The sequence below is a fragment of the Protopterus annectens genome, chromosome 4.part0, assembly GCF_019279795.1.
Source record: "Protopterus annectens isolate FY-2018-M chromosome 4.part0, PAN1.0, whole genome shotgun sequence".
Classification (NCBI taxonomy): Eukaryota; Metazoa; Chordata; order Ceratodontiformes; family Protopteridae; genus Protopterus; species Protopterus annectens.
Genome location: NC_056733.1, coordinates 276996061 through 277020221, shown reverse-complemented (window position 1 = coordinate 277020221; position 24161 = coordinate 276996061). Strand labels below are relative to the sequence as shown.

Here is a 24161-nt window from a genome sequence, read left to right as displayed (position 1 = left end):
GAGACAATATGTGATATGTAAACAGAAGCACATCAGACATAACTAGCAACAGCATGCAATGCGTAAACAGAAGCATCTCAGACAAACCTAGTAACATCATATAACAGAAATGTCTATCAAAATGTAAATATTACAGCATTACAGAGTAAAGGAGGGTTCACGTAATGACTAACACTGTTTAAAAATAAATAAAGTATTGTACGCCACATATATTTAAAATGTGTAAACAGGTGAGTATATTGCCAGGAAACAAAAATAAATACACTGTTCCATAAAGTCTGAAATACTCATAACATACATAACTAACAAAGGTGTTAGGACCCGAAACACTAAATGCAGACTGCAACATCCAGAACCATCAGATAACCTTCTCTACCACATTCCTATTCTTCAACTTACTTTTACTACTTATGACTTCATAATGACCAGCATTTAATTCATTCCATATTTGCCTGAATCATTGGATCATGACAGCAGCAGAACTGTTCCAAAACAGAATGCCTGCAAAAACGATAATTTACAGGTTTCAACAGTATTTAGGAGTATTACAGGCAGCGTGTTTAAAACTGTTGTAAATCTTAACAACAACAAAAAAAAAACAGCACCAGCAACTTTCAAGTAAGTCGAATGCAACTGATTATCCAATTAATAGTAAGGATGGGTGAAGCACACACGTATAAAACTGGAACAGTCTGAGACACTTCATAAAATATCATTATTAGTAGAATACATTTTGTCACCTTATAGCGATCTAGATGAGCCACTCCTCCTTCTTACATCAGTATAAGAACCCTCATATTATTAAATCTGCCAAAACATTTAATCATTTAAAATATAAATCACGTGATAAAAATTCAGACTCCTCTGTCCTTGACACAATTTACAAGAAAGACAGACGAAGAGTTACTTGAAACGTGATGAGTAACAGTTAAAAACGTCAATGAGATTGACACTCCCATTTCCTACGTGCTGCTCTCCAATTCCACGTCTGAAGCAAAACAAACTTACACACCAAAGAAGTAAACAAGCAACCAAGGGCAGAAATCGTAAACTGACAATGTTTTCCTGCTGTAACAAGACAGACCCTATCAATTGCTACGTTCCACAAACAGCACTCACTTTAATACACACGCGATTAGCGTGGTTAAGCAAATTAAAGGCACCAAATAATGCTTTGTTTTAAAGAAATACTAAACATCAAATGAAAATGTTAACTTGGGACGTGTTAAAAATAAGGCAACCAATTCTAATTTCCAGATAGTACGCAGATCCCACACGGATCAGTTGTTTACCAGCAAGAAATAGGAGGAGGGGCATTGTCTTGAAACCCTATTCAAACAAGCAACGAACTCCACTGTATAATACAAAATACACGTCTGACTTATGTGCACCACTCTATTAAGAGATGGTTCACAGCAAGGATGGCCCCCACCAAAAAATGGGGGGGGGGGGTATACAGACACCTAGCTCTGTGCAATGAAGAACAGAAAGCAGACAGAGTACCTTGAGAAACAACAATAACATTTTCATGTAGATGATTCAGATGCACACATACACAGGAAGCGTGTAACCGGGTTGCTATCTAATGTTACATACGCCTTCTCCGCAGAGGCACGCAATTAGCAATTTACCTATGCTAGACAACAAGGAGGCATGGATGACCACATCAGGACGGCTGCACTACGACGGTAGATCGAATCCCAGCAAAGACACCACAGTTTAATTGGAATTTAAAACAAAATGCTCTAGACATCTAACCTGACTCACAGGAATGGCTATACTGCAGGGGACACGGCAAACATATCCTAACTTTTCACTAGGACAACATCACTGTTACACAACGTCCTTCCTCCGTGCATACAATGAAAAGTGGGTCTACAGAAGTGTACGAAGTCAGATCAGGAACCAGAAAACTGATACGAGATCAGTGCCAAAAAAGCAAGTCACCAGGGGATAACCTGGTTCAAAGTAATCTCCCACCCATTTTAAAATAAGTGGGTGGAGAGTAATTCTTATGTTGTACATGAAAACCGTTTCCAGTCTGCCACTGCTGGGGGGAAGGTGAAAGCACCACTTCAAACTACACCGGAAACAATGTAAGTTGCACAAAAATGCACCCAGCTGTTATTATGATCTGTCAAACTTCCCAGCCTGAGCATGAGTAACAGAGTTCCCAGCTGGAATTGTTACTGGAATAAAAAAGCAAGGAATTGGGCCCTGCCAGAAACCACACGGACAAAGATCTGCGAGTCGTACATTACCCATCTGCTGCAATGCATGCACTGCAAGTTGTACTCACCAAAGAGAAGAGGTTCGAATGGCAATCCTCGAGGCTCGCACCATTCGCCGCCCAGTTGGTTGCTGCAGTCATGATCCTCCAGTGGCCGGGCCGCCGCCAAAGCAGGGCATGTCTGTCACGGGAGGCAGCGCGCCCGAGTGAGAGAAGGCGACACTCACACTGCTGCCGCCGCCCTCCTCCCTAGTCCAGAGACCCCACTCCCGACCCGCCGCCGTCTCGTTCAGCCTACGATACGAGTCCTGCGTCCGGTAATCCTCAAGAGAAACCGCAATTCCACCAGTACCGCGCCTCTGCTTACAGGTAATCCAAGTGCCGCACAAGCAAGCCTCCGAGGTAGCAGTAACCGTTCTTTGGAAAACAACACACTCCAAAACAGCCTGCTAATCCGAAGAAATAACCACACAATTAAAAGGTCTGGATTTTTACAGAAGGAACAGCCGTCGTGATCGTCGTCCTCGTCCTTTAAGTCCGCCCCCTCCTACAGAAACAGAGACAGGGAGGGAAAGCGCCACTGCAACCGATCACTGCTGCTACAGAAGTCCTCCTCCTCCTCCCCCTCTCACTGTAGGCTCCCTCGTCTGTCTGCTTCCGAAAACACGGCAGGGGCAGCACCAGGAAACCAATGGCTAAGAAAGTCGAATATTCTCAAAGCTTCCCTCACATACTCCTTTACGTAGTCTTCGGAAATCCAAAGCGATTCATATATACTGTATAAATACGAACAGGGATAGTAGCAAAGATGTAGTGACCCTAGAGCTAAAGGTAAAAAGAAAACACCATTCCCATAACCGCTGCTGTTTCCACAGTCTAACCGCTCCTGTTCCCCAGGCGCAGAACTCCGACTGACAGCAATGGCGGCGCCTGGCAGTAACTCGGTCCGCGATTGGTTTGAGTGCACCATGAGGGGGAGGGGCGGAAAAGCGTATAGTGCAGTTGTTACCGATGCGAGCGCTGCTGAGCTGGGAACCACAGCATGTAAACAAACGGGAAAGAGCTAAAGAGAGAGTGTGTGAGAATGAGACAGAATCGTAGAAGTGAAAGGATAATATGTAATAAGGTATGTTTGTTGTTAATTTCATTGGAACACAACTAAAACTATAATGAATCCGGTATGTTCATGTTGCAAAGTATGGTAGTTTTGAAATAATGTAGTTCGCTTGCAGGTAGATCGCAGAAAGGCAGCTGGAAGCCCGTGGGAACAATGGCACTTATTCGTCAAGTCGATACTTGAAACAACAGGACAAGACCCTGCGCATCTGGCCCTAATGTGGCGAGAAGATGGAAGGTCTCAAGTTGGATGCCTTTAGTCGATGCATGTGCAAGATCAATATACCACTGGAGTGTCCCATTCTACTCATAAAATTGGCTTTACCAAAAAAAAGTGGTGAAGGGGACACTTAAAATACAAATGAATGTTCTTATTGGCAGTCAGTAGACGAGTCATTTAAAACACAAAAGATATAGCTCTTTGGAATAATAATTATTAATGTAAGAATGTAGATAATTATTAATGATATAGTGTAGCTATTACTGTTGCCACAAGGCAGTTGTTTTATTGCTACTTATTCAACTGTGAATTTGGTGATGCGTACTTATTTCAATACTCACTGTTTGCATATAAAATAATATTTTTGTGACTCACAAAGTAAATTTTGGGGGCAAAATATGCTACATAATAGAATTGTTATTTGTAATTCTGTACCACAAGCATTATCTCTCATCTGTCTCTTAATTTCTAGGGACATCCCAAATATTTGGCTCAAAAAAATGCTTTGTACCACCAAATGCTGGGCATTTTTATTAATTTTAAGTTAATAGCATCACTGTCTAAATAATGTCCCCAATTTGGGGTATTTTCCCTAATTATTTTTTCTTTTGTTTTGTCTGTAAATTTGAAGGCAATGTACGTCCAACTGAAACATGACTCTAAAGACGAACTCCTAACCCACAACTAAGAAAAAACAATACACTAGCCATGAATACTGCCACTCCCAAGTATATATCATCACAGTCATTCGAGATGCAATTTTAAATACACAAATTATGCACACTTAAAATACAAACATAATGCAATGACAAAAAAAAAAACATGATGCACAGACTTCACATGCTAGAGATACTCCAGCTCTTTTTTAATATCTAAGTTACTTTTACCAACTGCAGTTGTCAACATGTTCCTAAATGTGTACCTTTAGCTTCCACGATACTTACACTTCTAATTTATATAGATTTTTATCAAATGTACAGAGTTTATTTAGTTTTAAATATTTAGGATGAACTAACCAGTACTACAGCGGTCTTAGAATAAAGTACAAGCAAAGGCTGATTTTTTTCTCCGCAGAGAATAATGTCCATTCCCTTTAATGTAACTCTTTAGGCATTACACATGTAATGAAACATGTTTTGTTTAGTTTTGTTTTTTTTTTCCTTGCACACAGTTTTCCAGTCTCTCAGCATAATGTGTGGGCCTCCCTTGAAATTTCACATTGTTTTCTCTTCAAATGTGTCAGATAATTTGATACCTTATAGTCTATGGCAACAAGCTGTCTGACTGTGAGCTGCTGTTCACAACTAAAGGGGTGTCACTTACATGAATGAAAGGAAGTTTGACATGTTATCAAAAGATTGAATGAATGTTGGAGGAGGTCTAGCAACTAATACATTTGGAGGCTTTGTAGAAGCAACACATTTACATGTTGGTTTTATCAGTGCAGTGTGTGCTTAGAAATTTGTAACAAATCAAAATCAAAGGGAATCACTGAAAATGTGCACTGTAGCCCTGTCTAAACAGACGCTCAAGTACAGCACTGACTGGAGGTAACAAGTCTAACTGGAGGAAGGAGTACACTGAATAAACAAGAAAGCAGTAAGATGTCATAGTTAGGGGGAACAAAGTACACTGCAGGAAAAAGCATGACATTAAAAACCAAATCACATCAGTATGGTAGCGTTTCCAATAATCTGAAAATAATTCTAACTACTTAAAGTAATGTAGGAGCAACAGTGTTGCACAGACGCTCAATTGTCCTTTAAATCCCATACTCACTTGAGTAGCATTTCATTTCTGACACCCCGTATGACCTAATCTTCAACTCCACTAAATAATCTGCCAGCCTCCAAAACACAACCAAATGCTTTAGCACACATTTCATTCACATCTTCTGTTAGCAACAAAGACATAGTACTATGTAATATGGAAACATGCATCCACATATCCCCAAGTATCTAAAAACCATACCAGCTAACCTTAAAACATTCCTAAAGCCAATAACTGACACAATATAGGATGTAGTGTTTTACTACAAGACCTTGGCATATTCTGCTGTGAAAGTTTACTCTACCCCATGCATTCCCTTATATATAGTTTAAAATCCTTTTGTGCAGTTATGCCCTGCCAGCAAGATAGAGGTTCCCCATTTTTGTCCATTTTCTCAGTAGTGTTAAACCTCCAGTCTATTAACTAAATTATCATATCCTCAGGCAGGGTACTGATTAATTGCTCCCTTACCATAAGGTCTCCCGAGGTGTCCAAAGCTGTAATTTGACATCCATTGAGCTAGTACACAATTCTGCAATGAAATAAGTCAGTCACACTGTCTTCCTTTTTTTGTCTTTAATTTTGTTTTTTGTATGCTTCTGGAGTAAACTTAAAACATTTCAACAAAATACAGTTCACTTTACTATAATCGCAGTAATATATATCAGTCATTTTATTTAAAAGCTTGGACAGCTTTTGCCATAAGCAGTGGAATTAAAAACTTCATCCATTGTCCCTAAGTCAGTTTTGTGTGATTCCATACATGTTCAAAAGTCAAAATAAACTATCGAGTTTGCTCCCCTCCTTACATAGAGAAAACAATTTAGAACTAGTCTTGGCTCCTGGAGTTGAATTTTCACCACCGGTGCTTATATACATGTGGAAAATGTACTCAGTTCTCTTTCATGCAGTTACTCCTCCTCCTCCTGCACCATTGCCAGTTAATACTGATGCTTTTTTCATACTCTATGGATTCAGCATATTTCTGTTCTTATTCCCTTTGTAAATTAAGCTGTTTCATTCTGTCAACTGCCTTGATCTCCAGACATCTGTATCTCCTATACCATTGCCAGTTAATGCTAATACATTTTCTTTCATACTATGCAAATTCAGCCTATTTTTGTTCTTACTCCCTTTGTACATTAAACTGTTCATGCTCTCAGCTGCCTTGATCTCCAGACATCGATCTCTGTTTGTAGTCTCTTTAATTCAAGTTCCACTTGAGGTCCTCTGGGGATAGACTGAGTTGTTGTGCTGCATGCTGTACACATACAGCTGCTATCAGACTGTCTGTTCTGTGCAAAGTCTTAATTGCCCCTGAGGGACCTTTCCCTCTCATCCTTGGTCTTGTTGGCATTCTTTAGTTTGCTGTGACATTGATAATATTTCATACTTTACAAAGTTTGTTTTTTCTGTTCACAACTGCTTTGACTGAAAAAAAAAAATCAAACAACTTTTATGGAAGGATTACTCTTGTATATCTACTTTGTGACTGCAAGAGTACTCGCACCTTTTGGTGACAAAACAGTTTTGATGACTGTACAAGTCCAGGTAATGAAATCTCCACATCATTGCATACCTGTTCAAATGTGTCAAAAGGCAGGTGAGTGATCTGCACCTCTGCCACTAATATATGATGGTACACGCTTTAAATGATCTGCACCATTGGCGTCAATTTTTATGCGTTGGTATAGGCTACCAAACCACAGCTGGCACCAAAAAGGGCTGGTCAGCACCTGCCCCATCCAAAGAAGCTTCATATTGGGCAACTGCAGGACTTAATCTACCTTGCTTTCAGAACAATGTCTACAAGTCCTATCTTATCAACAGTAGCTGAAACTCAACTAAGATAATTTTGTGTGCGCGCACACACACATACACACACACACACACACACACACACACACACACACACACCCACACACGCTCTCTCTCTTTCTAGGAGAGGCTGGTAACATTGTCTCTTTCCTTGTGTTTTTTGGTAATGCTGCCACCAACTAAACTACAGCACATCAAAAAAACACAGTTACTGTTCACTGTCATCATAAGTCAACCATAATGTATTTGTTTGCTTACTGTAGATAAAACAATCACTATTCTAAATGTGGATACCAGTAGTTAATATTACACCAACTGAATACACATAACCTTAGACTAATAATTCAACCACCAGCCACAAGCATCTAAAATGGCTTATGAATATCTTTTTGCTAATGAAACTCTACATAGCTACTAATTGGAATAATAAAACTCTTTACTTGGAATAACTAAAATTAAGCAATATATTTTGTAAAGTTAAATATAACATCACTTGCACAATCAAAATAAACAGAAACCATATAGAATAATTCAATCTAATAGCTTGGCTGTCCCAACAATATATCATTAAATCACTGTTGCAGTAGCCTAAGCTTTATGGGGCATCCTGTCAAGGATCTAATGAGACAGTCAGTTTCCAGAGCTTTAGGGCATCTTCCATGCACTCTTGCCACTGTATAGCTCAAGGTGAGTGGTATAAAGTCAGTAGCTAGGGTGCCAAAACTTCAGAACTTTCTTGCCATCAAAGGGCAGTCTTCCTTGTAGGTTTAGTGTGATTGAAAATTGACTATTAATTCTCCAAGGAAGTTGACATAAGTACCCCACTGACAATACCCTCCACTTAATAATATTTTGTGTAAAAATCATTCTTTCCTTTCAAAAAATATGCTAGAGCTGACCTTTTTAGTGCTTGTTATTAACAGTTTTACCCCAGAATCTTACATTTTGCGTCATGGTCCACTGAGAGGAATGCCTTGGAAATAACTAATTTTTGTGAGGAAAACGGTTTATTTTTCTGTCAAATCATGGGACTAGGGAGGACTTCCAAGATGGCTGCACATTGAGTAACAGCTTGTTTTTAGCTCTCCCAGTGTGAAAACAGAAACTCAGCAAAGAAGGCCAGTGCACTTGTGTTTATGGGTAAATTTCAATAACTGGTTAATAAGTCCACTGACTGGATGCCAGAAATAATGAAATACAGAAGGTCTGGAAAAAAAATCAGCTGCAAAAAGTGAGGAAGAAACACTGACTGGGGAAAGTTCTGCAGCTGTTCAGCAAAAAGCAATGCAACCTTCAGACATTACTTCCAGTAACCAACAGGAAGATATAAAACAACTGCATACAGACCTGGTTAAAATGAACGAAACACTGATGGACTTTATCAACATAAACAACAAAAGGCTGGAAAAAATGGTAGAAGCTTTAAACAGATATTCAAATAAGATGATAAAGCTGCAAAAACCAGAAGTCGAAATGAAGAAAAGGCTGGCTGAATATGAAGCTGCTCAGGAAGAGATGTTTCAAAAATAATAGAATTAGAGGACAGAGCACATAGGGGAAAACCTGAGATTTTCAGCTATACCAGAGAAGCTAGAAGTAACAGAGTGCATTAATTTTATGAAAGTACAAATAAGCAACTGGGCTGGTATTCCACAGCAGGAGTTGTTAGTTGAAAGGCCACATCATGTGTATGCTCAAAACTTCACTATAAGAAAGCAACCTAGACCTTTAATAGTAAAGATGCAATCCTACCAACAGAATGAGTTTATTCTGACAAACTTGTGGCAGAATGACAAAATACAAAAAGTGGGAGACAGCAGACTGTTTGTGGAGAATGATTACTCATTGTAAGAGGAGTAACTTCATTCCACCAATCATAGCATGTCAAAATGCAGGTGTGAAATTCAAACTGCTGTATCCAGCTGTCTTTAATGTATTCTTCCCTGGAGGGTCAAAATCATTTTTTGATGAAGAGCATGCTAAGGATGAAATACAAAAGTATGTCCAACAAAATGTGAGATGGGAAACAGAAGGAGATTCTGCTTCTTGTTTGTCTAGTAATAAAGACCACAGGGAGCGTGTACCCATGAAAGCTTTTCTAGTATTTCAATGGAAAATGTTGGAGAGAAGGAAAGGGGCATGAGAATTGACTAGAAGAATCAAGAGTACATTGGAAATGAATCAGAAATAGAATTTGGGCAATGAAGAAGAAAAGTAATAAAACCAGTAACTTATGGATTACAATACAATAATTATATTTGTGAAATATGACAGAACAAGAAAATCTGGAAATATTGTACTTTTCAAAATTTGTTGGACTTTTGAGGGACTCTAAAGTATATGTCCTACTTCATGTCATTAATTTTTGGAAAAATGCTTTGGGGGAAGAGAGGGGGGAAGCTAACTGTAAGTAAACATTTTCTTTTCTTAATAATATTGTATTTGTGGTATATGGTTTTCTTTGCATACTATTTTAAGTGGAATAGGGTTGTAAAAAGGTGCTGTTTTTTCTTGTTCTCCCCTCTTTTCTCTTTCTTCTTGTACAATTTTGAGAAATATAGGTAATGCAATGTAACAAAAAAAAAATAAAGCCTGGTTAAAAAGGCATGGCAAAGTTAAAATTAATGTGCTTTTTTGCATTCTTGCATGGGAAAATAACTAGATTAAGGACCTTAGTTTGATTAGTTTTAAGAGACAGCAAGTAAATGAAAAATAATTTTGAATATTATGAGCCTTTTTTTTTATCAAATGCAATAATACTTAGTAGCAGTTCTTCAGCTGGTCTTCATGTTTCCATGGAAACAATCCAATAAAGAGAAACTGGCTGTCTGGTTCTCATATCTCCATGGAGACAATCTGATAAAGAGAAACTATAGGCAGTCTGGTGGAAGAGGATTGGCTGAGGGAAAAATAAAATAAAAGAGAAATTGGCTAGGATATAATGTTCTCTGAAAACAATCTGGGGTTTTCCTAGCTGGGAGACCTTTAAAGATAAGACAAAACCAATTAGACTTGAAGTAAAGTTTTCTCATTTTTTTTGGAATGGAATAGGGAGACTAATATAAACAAGTGCTTTTGTGTTTTCTTTTTATCCCTTCTTCTCTCTTTTTCTTTCTTCAGTTAACAGTGGGGGGAGGGGAAAGTCTGGTTAGGAGAGTATGACAAAAGAAAAATCAGTGTGCTTTTTCTCATGCTTGCATAGGGAAATGACTGGGTTAAGACCCTAGGCATTATCCAGTAACAAATGTATTACAATACATGTAAACGAAAAAGAATATTGAATAGTATAAGACTTTTTTTCTCGTAAACAAGATATCCTTAGCAGTTTTGTGTCTGGTTTGCATGTCACTAGAAGAGAATATGATAAAGAGAAATGGCTTGGAGAAAGAAGCATTCAAGTGTTTTGTCAACTGGGAGAGCTATAAAGATAGACAAAATCAAATAGCACTTACTAGTAGCACAGGCTGTACCATGCGTCTTAGCATGACTAACCTTTCTTTTTGGTTAACTCAAGCCAGTTTGTGTGACTATCAACTTAGATGTTTTGTTCTTATTAGGAAGCAAAAACTTCAATATTTGAAGATGTACATAGTTTTATGTGTTATTATTAAGTTAATAGGTTTTGGGGGGTTTGTTTGTTCTGTTTGAGGACTTAAAAAAAAAAAGCTATGTAAGATGTGACATAGGCATAAATAGATATGACAAGAAAACAACTGTATAAAAGACCAACCTGCCGATCAGTATATGCATGTAACATAAAAGTTGGAACTAGACATTTAACAAAAAAGCAGTTATACATAAAAGGTGGTAATAATGTAATGTCTTTCAATCTGAATGGTCTTAGAGATAAATATAAAAAGAAAGAGTAGTGAACTATGTTAAAAACAAAGTGCAAATAGCTGTCCTACAGGAGACACACCTGGAAAAAACTGAACATGAGAATTTGATAAAGAAAGGTTTTCATGATGGTTATTCAGCAGAATATCTGGGGCAAAGTAAAAGAGGAGTACTTATATTAATTGCAAGAGGAGCTCTAATGGTGATAGAAGAGAAAAAAATGTAATAATGGAAGATTTATAGTACTAAGGGGCTATTGGCAAGGGAAAAGGATTACACTTGCATGCATTTACATTCGACCTAAAACTGCTGTAATGGAGCTTAATAAAATTCTGGAAGAAATAATTAGCTTTCAGCAAGGAATATTACTTATAGGTAGAGAGAGGAATTTGGTTTGCAATAGTGAATATGTGTCTGGGGGGCCTAGAAGCGAAAATATAACAAAAGAGGGTAGATTTCTGAAGAAATTTATAAAAATGTTTGTCATCAAAGGTGTGAATTCAGTTCTAGGATTTTGGAGTGAATTTACATATTATTCTCCAAGATGTAAAAACTGGGCTAGGCTGGATATAATTTATATCTCACAGGAACATGTGCACTTAATTGAATGCCTTGACATGCACCCAATAACTATTTCAGATCATGCATCAATCTTCTTCTTCTTTCGGCTTTTCCCGGTTAGGGGTCGCTACAGTGGATCATCTGTCCACTCATGACTGGCAGTGGAGTTTTATGGTGTTGAGTTGCCAGCCCGGCGCCCAGCCTTCCACATAAGGCACACACACACTCACACCTAGGGCCAGTTTAGAGTGTCCAGTCCACCTACTGCATGTCTTTGGGATGTGGGAGGAACCAGAGCACCCGGAGGAAACCCATGCGACCACAGAGAGGACATGCAGACTCCGCACAGAAGGCACCCCAGCCGAGAATCAAACCGGAGAACCTCTTGCTGTGAGGTGGCAACACTAACCGCTGCACCACCGTGGCCGCCTTAAAATAAAAACACAAGGTAGTGGAATAAAAATGAGACACTGGTGCTTTCCCGCCTATCAGTTGAAAAGAGAGGAATTTAAGGAATGGGTTTTGGAATTAATTCAGGAGCTACTAGAAAATATAGAAATTCGTTCTGAAAATATAGCTAGGGAATGAGATAAAATGGCATTTAAAACTAGGGTTGAAATAAAGGAAAAGGAGATATGGTTAAGAAGTAACAATAATTATTTAGAGGGACTGACAAATGTTAAGTATTGCAAAATAGGGGAAATCTTTCAGAACAAGAAAAGGAGCAACTGCAAAATGCTAAACAGAAAATAAGGAATTACCTCGATAATATGCATGAGTTTAGAAAGATTGCTGCTACATAACTGTTTTTTGATAATAATTCTAGAGCACAAAAACTTTTAGCACAACAACTCAGGCAACAAAAAGTGGAAAGAGCTGTCACCAAGTTTAGGGAGGCTATAACAAGGAAGATGACAATGAGATCCTGTAGAAGTATTAGAAATATTTTGGAAATTTTATGAATGTTTGTATAAAGCAAAGAAGTATATAAACCAAGAAAAGGTACAAATGGAAATGTTTATGGAAGAATTAAATATGCCAAGGTTAGAGGAAGATGAGGCTCATTTACTAACAGGATAAGAAGAGATTAGATATAAATGGCAATGTATAATCAAGCTACAGGAAAGTCCCCAGGAATAGATAGCATTCCTGTGAAAATTTGGAAGCTAAGAGGGAAAAACTGATAAAGATCTGGAAGGTTTTAACAGTATTTTAAGAGGAGGAAAAGTACCAACTTCCTGGAAGACGATGGTGGTAACAGTAATACCTAAAGAGAATAACTGTCCATCAGATCCAGCTTCATACAGGCTCATTTCAATACTGAACCATGATTATAAGGTGTTTATGTCTATAATGGCTAAAAGAATGGCATAAGTGATACCAAAATTGATAGATCTGGATCAGTATGGTTCTGTGGAGGGGAGGCAAACATTTGGCTATTAACAGAACACTGATGATCCAGAGGGAAGCAGAATGTAAGAAAATGCCACTGTTATCGGTGGGTCTTGATGCAGAGAAAGTATTTGACAGAGTAGACTGGGACTTCTTGAGCAGGGAAATATAAGCATTTGCTTTCCCTTTTACAATTATAAGGTTGATTAGGAGTATATATGAGGGATCAGAGGCAAAAATTAAAGTGGGTGGGGTCCTGTCTGATAACTTTGGCTTGAGTAGAGGAACCAAGCAGGGTTTTCTGCTTTCCCCTTTGTTGTTTGCATTATATTTAGAACCATTAGCAAAGAAGATAAGAGACTCAAAAATTCAAGGATATACTTGGTATAGTAGTCAGGAAAAGCTGGCTCTATTTGCAGATTATATTATTTTATACATGAAAAAACAAACCAGAAAGGGACATTACAGTGGTGTGGAACATTTTAAGACAGTTTCAAATCTTCTCAGGATACAACATTAATGAAGCTAAAATAAAGGCAATAGTGGTAAATTATGTACCACACATGGATTGGTCCAACAATATCCATATTTATGGGGACATGATAAAAATGAAGTATTTAGGAGTATGGATTAGAAATGACTCTGTTGTGGCAGCTAAGGATATGTGGGAAGAGAATAAATAGAAGATAATACAAAAATTGAGAAACTGGAAGCTTTGTTATATGGATATGGATCCCAAGATGCAAACAATTAACATTTTTTTAGTCCCTTTAGTTTTATACACAGGTCAGGCATATTTTTATCAACCAGAGGAAAAGCTGTAGATAACAATAAAAAAGAGCTGAAGGATTTTATCTGGGAAGGAAAACAGCAAGGGTCAAGTGCGATAAGTTGATTCTTCCAACAGAACAAGATGGACTAGGATTACCCAATTTGAGGGGATATTTTAGAGTAACACAGTTAAGGGTCTTATACATAGTACAATCAGAAAACTATAATTCAAAGTGGAAAGGAATGATCATGATACAGGGGGAAGCTCAAGAAATAAGGAAAGTTTGGGGTTTTGGATACAGACTCTTAAAGCGAACAACAAAAAGCATAGAGAGTATTATATTCATAAAATAGCAGAAAGTGTAAGAACTAAACCAGCATGAGAATGGAGAAAAGAGATTATGCTGATAGGGCTGACTGTGGTTAGGGATCCAGATAATAGGCAAGAAGGGGCTGGAATTTATTGGAGAAAACTGGCAAAGAAACCAAGGTATTGGGAGCAAATAACTAGAAAGGGAAAGGTAATAGAATGGGAAGAGGCCAAGAATTTATTTGGACTGCATGTTAGAGATTGCCTTTCCTATCAAGGATTGATATCAGAGTATAGTCAAAGAGAAAGAAATAGGGGCCTCTTAAATGAAAGACCAGCACTGTTAGAGTTTTTAATAGAGTCTAGAACAGAAGCTGCCTTTAAAAAAGGAATAATTAGTAGAGCATATAAAATATTGCATGATAACTATAATAATCAATCATAGGAGCTTAGAAAGGACTGGGAAGAGAGATTAGATAAGCAATTCACAAAGAGACAATGTGGGGATATAAGTGTATCTCCCATATAAGCAACAAAGTCTAGAAAATTTAGGATATTTCCCTGGAAGTGTTTACATAGGTATTTTTATACCTCAAGTAGACTCCAAAGAATTTTTCCTCGGGTGGATAGGAAATGCTGGAGGTGTAATGGGCAGGAAAGAGATGGCTGGGAACATATTTTTTGGGAGTGTAGTGAGCTGGCAGACTTTTGGGATTCCCTGCAGACTGCTGTGTCAGATATGCTGGGTGAGCAGATTGAACTGACTGGGAAGGTTATTTTTTTGAGCGATGACAAATCGGAATTGCTCAGACATAGTAAAGGCTTACTGACTCTAATTATGATGGCTGCCAAAAAAGCAATTACTAAAAAATGAAAATTAAAGCCTAGATCAACTTTATTAGAAGCAGTGAATATAGTAACAGAAATAAAACAACTGGAATTGGGATCTTTAGAAAAGGGAAGGAGCAAACTACATAGGAAAATGGGAATTGTGGGAACAATATATGCAGAGAAGGAACAAGGTTTAAGAGGCAGAATTTGAATGCACCATATGATGCTTAACTGACAATAGATTATAAGTGAAGTATAAAGTTTGCAACTACAGTTGTTTCAATGGCGTCTGTGATTATTATAATGTTTGCAACAAAGTGGTGTCAATGTTGTTTGTTTTTCATTTATATAAATGTAAGATTGTCTATGTCATACATGATAATTTAACGAAGATGTTTATTGGGAAAAAATCTTGGGACTAGGGGCTAGGACTTGTATATTTGGAGGTTGTCATTAAAATTTATTACATCAAAATCTGTTTTTCCAGTCAAGTTCTTTTACCAACTCTCTTACTTTCCTCAAACCACTTGCCAGGCACCTTTTTCAGTGGGCAGATAATCCTGGTTCCCTATGGTGACTGTCCTATAATATATCATTTTTTTTGTGAGGAAAAAAGTGTTACTTTTCTGACAAAAAAGTGTTGTTAAGGGCTGAGGCTATTGTGTTTGGTGGTTGTCTTTAAAAAATTTTACCTCAAAACTTAACCTTTGGTAAGACCAGCTCTTCAAGGTTTCAGTAGCCACTTGTCAGACACCTTTTGCATTAGGGAAATAGTCCTAGGTCCTTGTGACTCAATCCTTCCCTCCCCAGGCTGCCAGAAGATAAAAATTATCTGTGAAGCTTCAGTCTAGATTCCAGCTGCCCCTTTATCTCAGCAGTTGATGGGTGATGCTGATGAGGTCATCTCATATTCCTTGTATTGCTCATCACTTTCTCTTAGTTTCTCTGGTGTTGCCCTTCTGGAAGCCACTAAAGACTGAGAGGCAGGCATATCCTCTGCAGATATATAACTGTAAGTTTGGGTAAGGGAGAACCACTCTTGCTGTCATTGGGAAAGTGAGTGGGAGATGCTCCTTTGCTAAGCCACTCTGAGGAGTTTCATTCTTGGAGAAGAGACTGTCATTCAAGACACTTTTATTGGGGGGGGGGGGTCTCCCAGAAAAAGGAAACATAAAGTTAGACATTTATCCTCACCAAAAGCAGATAAGGATTGCCTGAGCTTTACTAAAGGCTTATTTAAAGTCTTCCAGTCTGTACATGCGGAGTCTTCCTCTCATGTAAAAAGGAAACAATTTCCATCTTTCCAAGATTTTGATTCCTAGTCTGAGAGACAGGGATTTTATTTAGACTGTGCTTCTCAATTTACCACTCCACAGAATGGGGAATCTGAATATGAGGAAAATTATCAGATTCCCCTCCTGAAGAGTTGTCTTTTTCTGAGAATATTACCAGAATGAAAGACTTGTTTCAGTGGAAACAAAAATAAATACCTGAATCCCACCAGAAATATTATATTTTGGTATATATGGATTTTCCTCAACATGTACCTGTTCTTCCTGTGTTGCAAGCCTTAGAGGATGCTTTATTGGTAGTCAGCAATTTGCCTGGCAGTCAGCCACGTGCTCACATAAAGAATTATAACTTATATAAGGTGCTCCAGATCCAGAGTTTCCTTTTTCCTAATTCCAGGTCAGACACTGCAGTAATTTATTTGGCAAAATCAGCTTCTGCCAACAAACCCTATTCCTTTTAACAAGCTGGGAAAAGCCTTTAATTGGTTTAGGAAGAAAACTTATACTTTTTCCCACCTTTGTCTTCTGGATAGTAAATTGTCAGGCTCACATGTTTTAGTTAATGCAATCTCCCTTTGATAATATAAGAAGGTTATTTGTTGATTTTCTATCTTCAGAGACTAAGGCATCTCTTAATTCCTTGGATTCAGCCATGCCCCAGGAATGTAAAATCACACCCTTTACTATCTCAGTTTAGCACTTTCATCTTAATTAATTTAATGGACGTCATCAGAACTGAAAAAAAAAACATTCAAACTAAAGTCTTTAAAATCATTTGTGTCTTTGCATCACTGATCATGTGTCGCAATCAAGCTAATACTGTTCTCATAATTTACATCAACCATTACAATTTTAAACACATCATAAAATGGCACGACAATCCATTGTTTTATATTTTTTGATGGTGTATGAACAGTAGAAAGCTAAGAGTATCTCTGAATTCCTTAGTATCTTCTGTGTCTCAAATGACCAAACATTCCTTAAAATGTGCTTATGACACTGTTGATGCTGTTTCTAGAGCAGTTGCCATCAAGTCATGATGAGGAGATTTGCCTGGCTACATTCTCATAATTTACATGAGGGTGTCAAAGCTGAGATCCCCTATACTCTTCTGGAAAAAGATGTGTTATTTGGCCCTTCCACTACTGAGATCCATAAAATGTTTGATGAAAGAAGAAAGTTAATTCAGAGATTATCCAGATTTTTCATTCCTCCTTTCCAAAATATAATAGAACCTTTTCTTCCCATTCAGAATCCTTTTTCCGGAAACTGAATAACCATTCTCAGCAAGCCACAGGCAAGTAACATTAAAAAAAAAACAATTTCAGGGATGTTCAAAGAAGAAAGGAGTGTCCTCCAAAAACAAGTACAGTCTAAGAAAACAGACTATATCTTCATGTCTTTTCCTCTCCCAAATCCTGTAAAGCTTTCCAAAAGTCTAGGTCTTCATTTTCCTCTGTGCACTAGATAACTTCAGACACTCTCTTTTTGAGAATCATTCTAAAAGGCTGCAACCTGGAGTGGCATCCTCTTCCTGCAATTCATGAGGTTCATCTTCATCTATCCAGTGAAACCTCCCCGTTGCATCCTGTCATAGATCGGATGCTATCTCAAGGGGAGATAGAACCTATTCTTCCAGAACAAAGAGGGAAATGATTTTATTCAAGAATCTTTCTAGTGTTCTTCTAAGATGGCTGTACATTGAGTAGCAGCTTAATTCTAGCTTTCCCAGTGTGAAAACAGAAACTTATGTAGCGAAAGCCAGTGGACCTAGATTTCTGGGTAAATTTCATTAACTGACTAGTAAGTGCACTAGATGCCAGGAAAAAAGAAATACAGAGGACCTGAAGGAAAATCAGATACAAAGACACCAAAAAACACTGACTTGGAAAAAGTACTGTAGCTTTTCAGCAAAAAGCAGTGCAAGCTCCAACTGTGACTTCAAGTGACCTAGAGGAAAGTATAAGGCAACTGCACACAGACCTGACTAAATTAAATGAAACACTGATGGTGTACATCAACTCAAACAGTAAAAGGCTGGAAAATTAGAAGAAGCTTTAAATAGATATTCAGATAATGTGATAAAACTGCAAAACTCAGAGGTCAAAATGAAGAAAAGTCTGGCTGAATATGAAAGTGCACAAGAAGAGTTGTTTCAAAAATAATAGAATTAGAGGACAGAACACATAGGGAAACTTAAGATTTTATGCTGTACCCGAGAAGCTGAAAGGAACAGACTGTATTAATTTTATGAAAGCACAAATAAGTAACTGGACTGGTATTCCACAACAGGAATTGTTAATTGAAAGGGCACACTGTGTGTATGTTCCAAATCTGGCTATGATAAAACAACCTAGACCTTTAATAAAAAAGATGAAATCTTACTAGCAGAAGGAGTTGATTCTGACAAAACTGTGGCAGAAGGATGAAGTACTAAAAGTGGGAGGCAGCAGAGTGTTTGTGAAGAATGACTACTCATTGTACACTAGGTCAAATGGGAATAAATGTATTCCGTTATTCAGGGAATGTTGAGAATTAGGCATGAGATTCAAACTGCTGTACCTAGCTATCTTTAAAATGTTTTTCCCTGGAGGAACAAAATCATTTTTTGATGAAGTAGATGCTAAGGAAGAAATACAAAAGTTTGTCCAACAAAAAGTGAGCTGTAAAACAGAAGGAAATTCTACTTCTTGTTCTGGTAATAAAAACACAGAGAGACTGCGCCAGTGAAACCTTTTCCAGTGTTTGAATGAAAAATGCTTGAGAGAGGGAAAAAGCATGAGTTGACTAGAAGAATTGAGATTACACTGGAAATTAAGCAGATACAGAGTTTGAGAGATGGACATGAACAGGGAAAAAAAAAATCTGGAAATATTGGACTTTCTTGAACTTTGTTAACTTGTAGGGGACTCTAAGGGATATGCCCTACTTTGTGTCATTAACATTTGGAGAATAAAGCCAGTAAATTTGAAATTGACTAATGTGGGATTACAAAGCAATAACTATATTATTAAAACATTCCCACCCACCCCCACTTACAGTACATTTATACTCTAGGCAGGTTGTGCCCTCCCACATTACTATCCAATCACCTCCAACTACACATACTCAACCCTCTTCTCAGACCTTACCCACACCCCACACTGCAACCTATAGTACTCCCTATTATACACATTTACATCACTTCCGTTACCTCCCACCTCCAATTCCAACAACCCCTCTACCAAACCCTCCCTAACCACACTGCAACCTATAGTCGTCCCTATTATACACATTTACATCACTCCCATTACCACCCACCTCCAATTCCAACACCCTCTCTACCAAATCCTTCCTAACCATGCTCCTACATTTGACTATAACTATCCTACTATTCTTGCTCACCTCCCTTACTTCTTATTATAACAACCTCCACTATGAAAAAACACTAACCCTACCCTACTCCAATAACAGCCACTGTATCATCACATCATTTACCATCTCTCCCTCTTTACATAACACCTCTTTTACTCACCTATTTCATTACAAAATAGTACTCCACCCTCTTTGCCAGGTTCAAACATCTTACACTCAAGTCCCTTGCTCCCAAACCCAACCCACCAGTCACCACCCTCTTGCTAGCAGGTGACATCCACCCTAACCCAGGACCATCTACTTCACTCCCAGACACTGCTCAAACAATCCTCCTCTATCCCAACTAACCAGTACTCCCACCCACACTGCATCCTCATCTTCCTGTACCCCAGACTCTTGCAAGACCTTATCTATTCTATCCATCAATGTACAAAGCCTATTGAATAAAGTCACTGACCTTCATGCATGGATCTCAGATTATTCCCCTCACTTACTAGCACCATCAGAAACCTGGCATAAACCACATATCCCTAACACAGATGTTCTACCCCTTGGCTACAACATATACTGACTAGATAGAACCACAAAAAAAGTGGAAGTGTGGCAATCCTTTACTCTGGCCACCTGACCCTCTCTCCCCTACCCATTACTATACCTGACTTCCACACTGCAGACATTCTAATTTTAAACTGCTACCTAAACAATCACAAAAAGCTTTCTATCACCTCAGTATATATCCCACCTGGCAAGAACATCACTATCATCAAAAACATTCTTTCCTAGGTGTCACACAATATAGCCTATGAAACTATCCTGCTAGGAGATGTAAATATTGATTGCAGTACCCTTGACACCTACTCCCCTGCTCAAAGCATCAATTTGTTCGGCTTTACTCTGATAATTACTACATCTACAAGACTAAGTAAAAACTCCAATAATGGCACAACACTTGACTAGATCCTAATCAGCAACCCCCACCTCTACCATAACCCTATAACCCTTACTGATGCCTTGAATGATCACTTACCCATCAGTATTCACAGATATATTCCCAACTAAATAAACCACATCTACACAAATTCTGCCATAAACTCTCTGATTTCAGCCCCTCCATTTTCAATGATAGTCTTTCCTCTGTTAATTGGTTTAACCTACACTCACTTCCTCTCAATGATGCTGTACTCAAATTCAATCGCATCTTTCTTGGCATACTCGACTCACTAGTGCCCCCTCGCAAAATAAGAATAAAATCAAACTATGCTCCCTGGCTCAATAAAGATACTCATACCCTAATGCACAAAAGAGACTCCGCCTGGAAAACCTGGCAAAAAACTAAATCACCCTCTCACCACCAATTATTTAAAGAAATAAGAAATCGCTCTAAAAACAAATATATAATGATAAAACAAAATTACCTCAAGGCACAAGCCACTCATCAATCCAACCCCAAAAATGTCTGGAGAAATATTAACTCAATCCTTCACCCCAGTAAACTCCAAACTCCCAGCCCTTACCCTGACCTTGCAGATCAAGACACTACTTCCCTCCTTAACCTTTTTTTACTGATACCATTAGTAAACTAACTAATGCCAACCACAACCTCTCCCCAAAAACACCTCCTCAAACCACAACTAATGAAACATGTTTCTCTCTCGACCCTATCATAACCTCTTACATAAATCTCCTTCTAAAACTTAAACCTTGCTCTCCCTCTGCTGACAATCTACCCCCACCTTCTGAAACTAGTAGCTAACAGTATTGCCTATCCCGTTTCAATACTTATTAATAGAGCTTTTACAGAAGCTACCATGCCCAACATCTAAAAATCTTTATACTTGATTCCCATTCACAAAGGTGGCAACTCCACTGATCCCTCCAATTATAGACCCATTGCTATACTACATCCGATTTCCAAAATGAAAAATGCTTACATAACCAGATACTGAAATTCCTCATCCACAATAACCTCTTTTCTCCTACCCAACATGGATTTCGACCAAACCACAGTACTTCTACTGCCCTTCTGTCCTTTACTCATACTATTGCAGAAGCTAGAGATAACAGCAAAATTGTCTCGTCTTCATAGAGCTTTGAAAAGCATTTGACACAGTATCGCACTCCAAACTACTAAACAAACTGGCTGACTTAAACCTTTCCACCTCTACTCTCTCTTGGTTCTCTAACTATCTCTCAGGCAGACCACAATCTGTCAAATGGGAGTCTTCTTGCTCTACATTTCTACCAATACACACTGGCACAGCACAGGGCTCTATCCTGGGACCTCTTCTTTTTAACATCTTTACCAATGACCTCCATTCTTCCACTACCCACTCAGCCCTCATACAACATGCAGACAACTCTACTCTGATCACATCTCCAAGTTCAATCTCATAACTTCAGACAGTCACACAACAATCTTTCCTCTCAGCTGAAAGTTGGCTCAATGAAAATCAACTTATTCTGAATCAGAAAAAAAAAAAACTCCTTCTATTTCTCCCCAAGGTTAGTGATTACCTTAAGCTCTCCTTCTCCTTCACTTCCCTAAATAAAACCATCATCAACATTGAAACTCAGACAAAATTACTAGGGATGACAATTGATGACCAAACCACAGTACTTCTACTGCCCTTTGACTTACACATCCAGCAATCGATTAAGAAAACCAATAAAAAACTTGGTCTTTTATTTCGTAATAAAAAATTTCTATCTTCCAATTCCAGACTATCCCTGGCACATGCCTACCTACTTCCTAGCCTCCTCTGTGGAACCCCAGTTCTTACTAACCTTCAATCCTGCCTGCTCTCCAAACTGGAACAAGCTTATAATAAAATCACAAAATGTACAGCTAACTTACCTAATTCCACCCAGCGTTATCTTGCTCTTAATAAACTACACTGGACCGAACTTCCCCATCAACTCAAATTATCTCAACTCCATATAACCCACTTCCTTCTCAATAAACCAACTGATTGTCCCTCTCTCTCTAATCTAGTCACTTACTATACCCCTTCCACCCCTTATAAAGTATTGACAAATTCTTTCTGCAAACTTATAGTTCTAAATGAACATTGGTAATCTTCTATATAAATCCTCCATAACAAAATTCTGGAACAACCTCCCTTCCAATTTATATTGCATCACTCACACTAACAACTTCAAAAAAAAAAACTGAAGAACTTTCTCCAGAATACTTGGCTATGCCCCTGCCATGACCCAACCCAACCCTGTTTATGTTACATATTATCTCCTTTATCTCTATCTTTGGACAGTATGTCTGCTGGCTCTGTTCTGTTTCACTAATGAACTATATATTCTGTATAGAATATACTATGTGTTCATCATTATATTTACTTGGCCATTATTAAGTTTCTTTTCTTATTTACAAATGCATACTATTTTACTATGTATATATACTGTAAAAATGTATTTGTTATTTTGTGATATCTATTACTGTAAAATTGTCTTTCTTGGAGCTTTTCTCCTCAGGACTGAAAGTGGGCCTGTGCACAATTGGACTAAACTGGTTAACAAATGTGAAATAAATAAATAAAACACAAAAGAAAAAGAAAAGCTGGAAATATTGGACTTCCTTGGACTTTGTTAAACTTGTAGGGGACTCTAAAGCATATGTCCTACTTCATGTCATTAATGTTCAGAAAACTACTCAGGAGAGGTGAGGAGGAGGGACAACTTTAACTGTAAGTAAAACACTTTTTTTCTTAATAGTACTATTTAAATAGTGCATGATTTTCTTTGTATGTTTTAAAGTAATTTTCAGTTGTTTTTAAGTGTAATGGGATGCTCCTGTTTTTTTTTTCTTTCTTCATTCTTATCTTATTCTCCTTAATAAATGTAGGTACTGCAATATAAAAAAATCTGGTTAAAAGAGCATGAAAAAAGAAAAATTAGTGTGTTTTTTCTCATTCTCCCATAAGGGACTGGGTTAAAAACATTAGCTTAATCTAGTAACATATTTTAAGAGAAAGCAAGTAAATGAAAAAGAATATTGAATATTATACGCTTTTTATCTAGTAAACAGTTTTGTGTCTGGCTCTCATGTCTCTAGCAGATAATCTGATAAAGAGAAATGGCTTGGAGAAATTGTTTTCTAAAAGCATTCCCAGCTGAGAGTGGCAGCAATAAAGATAACACAAAACCAGATAGCACTTAAAAGAACCACAGGCTGTACCATGCGTCTTTTCATGCATAACCTTTATTTTAGGTCAGCTCAAGTTTGTGTGTGTGCAACTGTTAGTTTGAAACATTTGTTCTTGTTAGGAGGGTAAAAACTTCAATATTTGAAAATGTACATTGTTTTTTGTGTTATTATTAAGTTAATAGGTTTAAGAGGAGTATTGGGTGTGTATGTATTTTTGCTTGAGGGTTTTCAATAGAACAAAAAGTTCTGTAAAATGTGACATAATGGAGATGATTAAAAAACAATTCTATAAAAGATTAACCTGCCAAACAGTACATGCACATAAACTGGATCTAAACATTTAACAACAGCAAAAAAAAAAAAACCAAACAAAAAAAAAACTGTTAAACATCAAAGGTGGGAATAATAATCTCACAAGAATATGATGCTTTCTATAATGTCTTTAAATGTTAATGGTCTCACAGATACAAACAAAAAATGAAAGTACTGAACTGTATTAA

General features: G+C 37.7%; 1 protein-coding gene and 1 long non-coding RNA gene across 5 annotated transcripts in view; one reads left to right on the top strand and one right to left on the bottom strand.

The window, feature by feature from the left end:
• MED13L (mediator complex subunit 13L) overlaps nucleotides 1-3141 on the bottom strand; it is a 3068540-nt gene extending 3065399 nt beyond the window's left edge. For all 4 annotated transcript variants that reach the window (XM_044068259.1, XM_044068260.1, XM_044068261.1 and 1 more), the window contains exon 1: nucleotides 2300-3141. In XM_044068259.1, coding sequence (XP_043924194.1) covers nucleotides 2300-2371 — 72 coding nt within the window. In that variant the 5' untranslated portion in view covers nucleotides 2372-3141. The remainder of the gene's footprint in view (nucleotides 1-2299) is intronic.
• Nucleotides 3142-3276: 135 nt separating this feature from the next.
• LOC122800122 lies at nucleotides 3277-4698 on the top strand. The gene is made up of 2 exons (XR_006364534.1): nucleotides 3277-3356; nucleotides 3463-4698. It is a non-coding gene; the product is annotated as an uncharacterized LOC122800122 (long non-coding RNA).
• Nucleotides 4699-24161: the final 19463 nt, after the last annotated feature.